Raw genomic sequence first — 1,889 nt, 5'->3', positions numbered from 1 at the left:
AGCTCATCCCCGACGTGCGGAAGGTGATGGAGCCCTACACCGCCAGGGCCCTCAAGGTGAGCTCGGGGGGGGCTCCTCCTCTGCCCACGGGTGGGGGGGATTGGCCAGATCCTGCCCCCTCCCCAGGATAAAGCGGAGCCCGGGAGGCGGTTTGGCGCGGGGGGGAATCTCAAGGGCTCGGCCGCTCTGTGCCGCAGGTGCGGAAGAACAATTCCCTGAAGGATTTTGTGGCCGTGGCCGGGCCCCTGGGGGTGACGCATTTCTTGGTCTTCAGCAAACCCTCCTCCAGCATCAATTTTGTGAGTAGCGCGATCCCCTGCGGCCTCGGGGGCTGCTCCTGGGGTTTGGGGGGGGCCCTTCCGCAGCGGCCGTGCTCCCCCTCGCCACCTCGCACAGGGTGCGGGTGCCTTTTGGGGGGCAGGGGGGATTTCTACCCCCTTGCAGACGCAGATGATGACAAAATCCTCTTGAGTTTATGCCGTGATTCTATCCAAAGTAAACGCACTGATGTGTCTGCGCTGAGTTTTGGGGTGGGGGGACAATCCTGCCAGCGGCACCGCTGGCGCTGAGCACCGCTCCTCTTCCCCCTCCACAGAAGCTTTTTCGGCTGCCGGGTGGCCCAACGCTGACGTTCAAGGTGATGCAGGTGGGTGCTGGCGGGAGCCCCCCTTTCCCCGCCGGTGCGAAGGGCAGCATCTCACCCCCTCCTCATCCTCATGTGTGTGCTTTCCGCCCCCCCCTTCTCCAGTACTCGCTGATCAAGGACGTGGTCTCGTCCCTCAAGCGGCACCGCATGCACGAGCAGCAGTTCACCCATCACCCGCTGCTGGTCCTCAGCAATTTCGGGCTCCAGCAGATCCAGGTCAAATTGATGGCCAGCATGTTCCAGAACATGTTCCCCTCTATCAACGTCCACAGGGTAAGCGAGGGCGGGGTCCCCACGCTGCTGGGGAGGGGGGCTCAGTGCCCATCCCCCCTCCTTAGGCTGGTTCTGTTATACCCATCAACGATCTGGATGAAGGAATTGAATGTGTCGTTAGCAACTTTGCTGATGCCACCAAACTGGGAGGGGCCGTTGACTCTCTCTTGAGGGAGAAGTTGCCTCACGGAGGAGGGATTTAGGTAGATTGGAGCGTTGGGCGGCGATTACAGATGGAATTCCACAAGTCCAAATGGCCGGATTCTGCACCTAGGAGGGCGTAACACTGGGCACAAGTAGAAACTGGGAGAGGAGTGGGTGGAGAGCAGCCCTGCAGGAAGGGATCGGGGGGTGCTGGTTGGCAGCAGGAGCCGGCGCTGAGGGCAAACCCCACCCTGGGGTGCGCCAAACCCCACATGAGGGGATCGTCCCGCTCTGGGCAGCATTGGTGCAGCCTCACCTTGAACCCTGCCTGCAATTCTGGGCTCGTTAAAACCATTTAAGAAGGACACGAAGGTCTTTGAACGCATCCAGAGGAGGGAAGCCAAGCTGGTGAGGGGGCGTCCTGTGAGGAGCGGCTGAGAACGCTGGGTTTGTCGTGGTTGGAGAAAAGAAGACCAAGGGGTGACCTCGGGGCTCCCTGCGGGGATGTGGAGAGGGAGGTGCTGAGCTCTTCTCCCTCGGATCCAAGGACAGGACGCGTGGGGATGGTTCGGAGCTGTGCCAAGGGAGGTTCAGACTGGGCATGAGGAAGCATTTCTTTACCGCGGGGAGGGGTGTCCAACTGGGGGCAGGCTTCCTGGAGAGGCTGCTCGATGCCCCAGGCCTCTCCGTCGTTAAGAGGCGTTTGGACGATGCCCTTAATCACGCACTTCAGCTTTTGGTCAGCCCTGCGTTGGGCTGGGTGATCTTTGCAGGTCCCTCTCAGCCAAAATCCTCTCTTCCCTTCTTTTCCCCCCCCCTCTCCTTC

At 61.1% G+C, this 1,889-nt stretch overlaps 1 protein-coding gene across 1 annotated transcript in view; it reads left to right on the top strand.

Moving 5' to 3' along the window:
- The first annotated feature begins 6 nt into the window (after nucleotides 1-6).
- Nucleotides 7-1,889, top strand: part of LOC104127488 (suppressor of SWI4 1 homolog) — a 6,844-nt gene continuing 4,961 nt past the window's right edge. The window contains exons 1-4 of the mRNA XM_035895681.1: nucleotides 7-56; nucleotides 198-299; nucleotides 596-646; nucleotides 749-919. Coding sequence (XP_035751574.1) covers nucleotides 27-56; nucleotides 198-299; nucleotides 596-646; nucleotides 749-919 — 354 coding nt within the window. The 5' untranslated portion in view covers nucleotides 7-26. The remainder of the gene's footprint in view (nucleotides 57-197; nucleotides 300-595; nucleotides 647-748; nucleotides 920-1,889) is intronic.

Source organism: Egretta garzetta, unplaced genomic scaffold, assembly GCF_000687185.1.
Source record: "Egretta garzetta isolate BGI_Z169 unplaced genomic scaffold, ASM68718v1 scaffold106, whole genome shotgun sequence".
Classification (NCBI taxonomy): Eukaryota; Metazoa; Chordata; class Aves; order Pelecaniformes; family Ardeidae; genus Egretta; species Egretta garzetta.
This window is presented reverse-complemented; position numbering and strand designations above follow the sequence as displayed.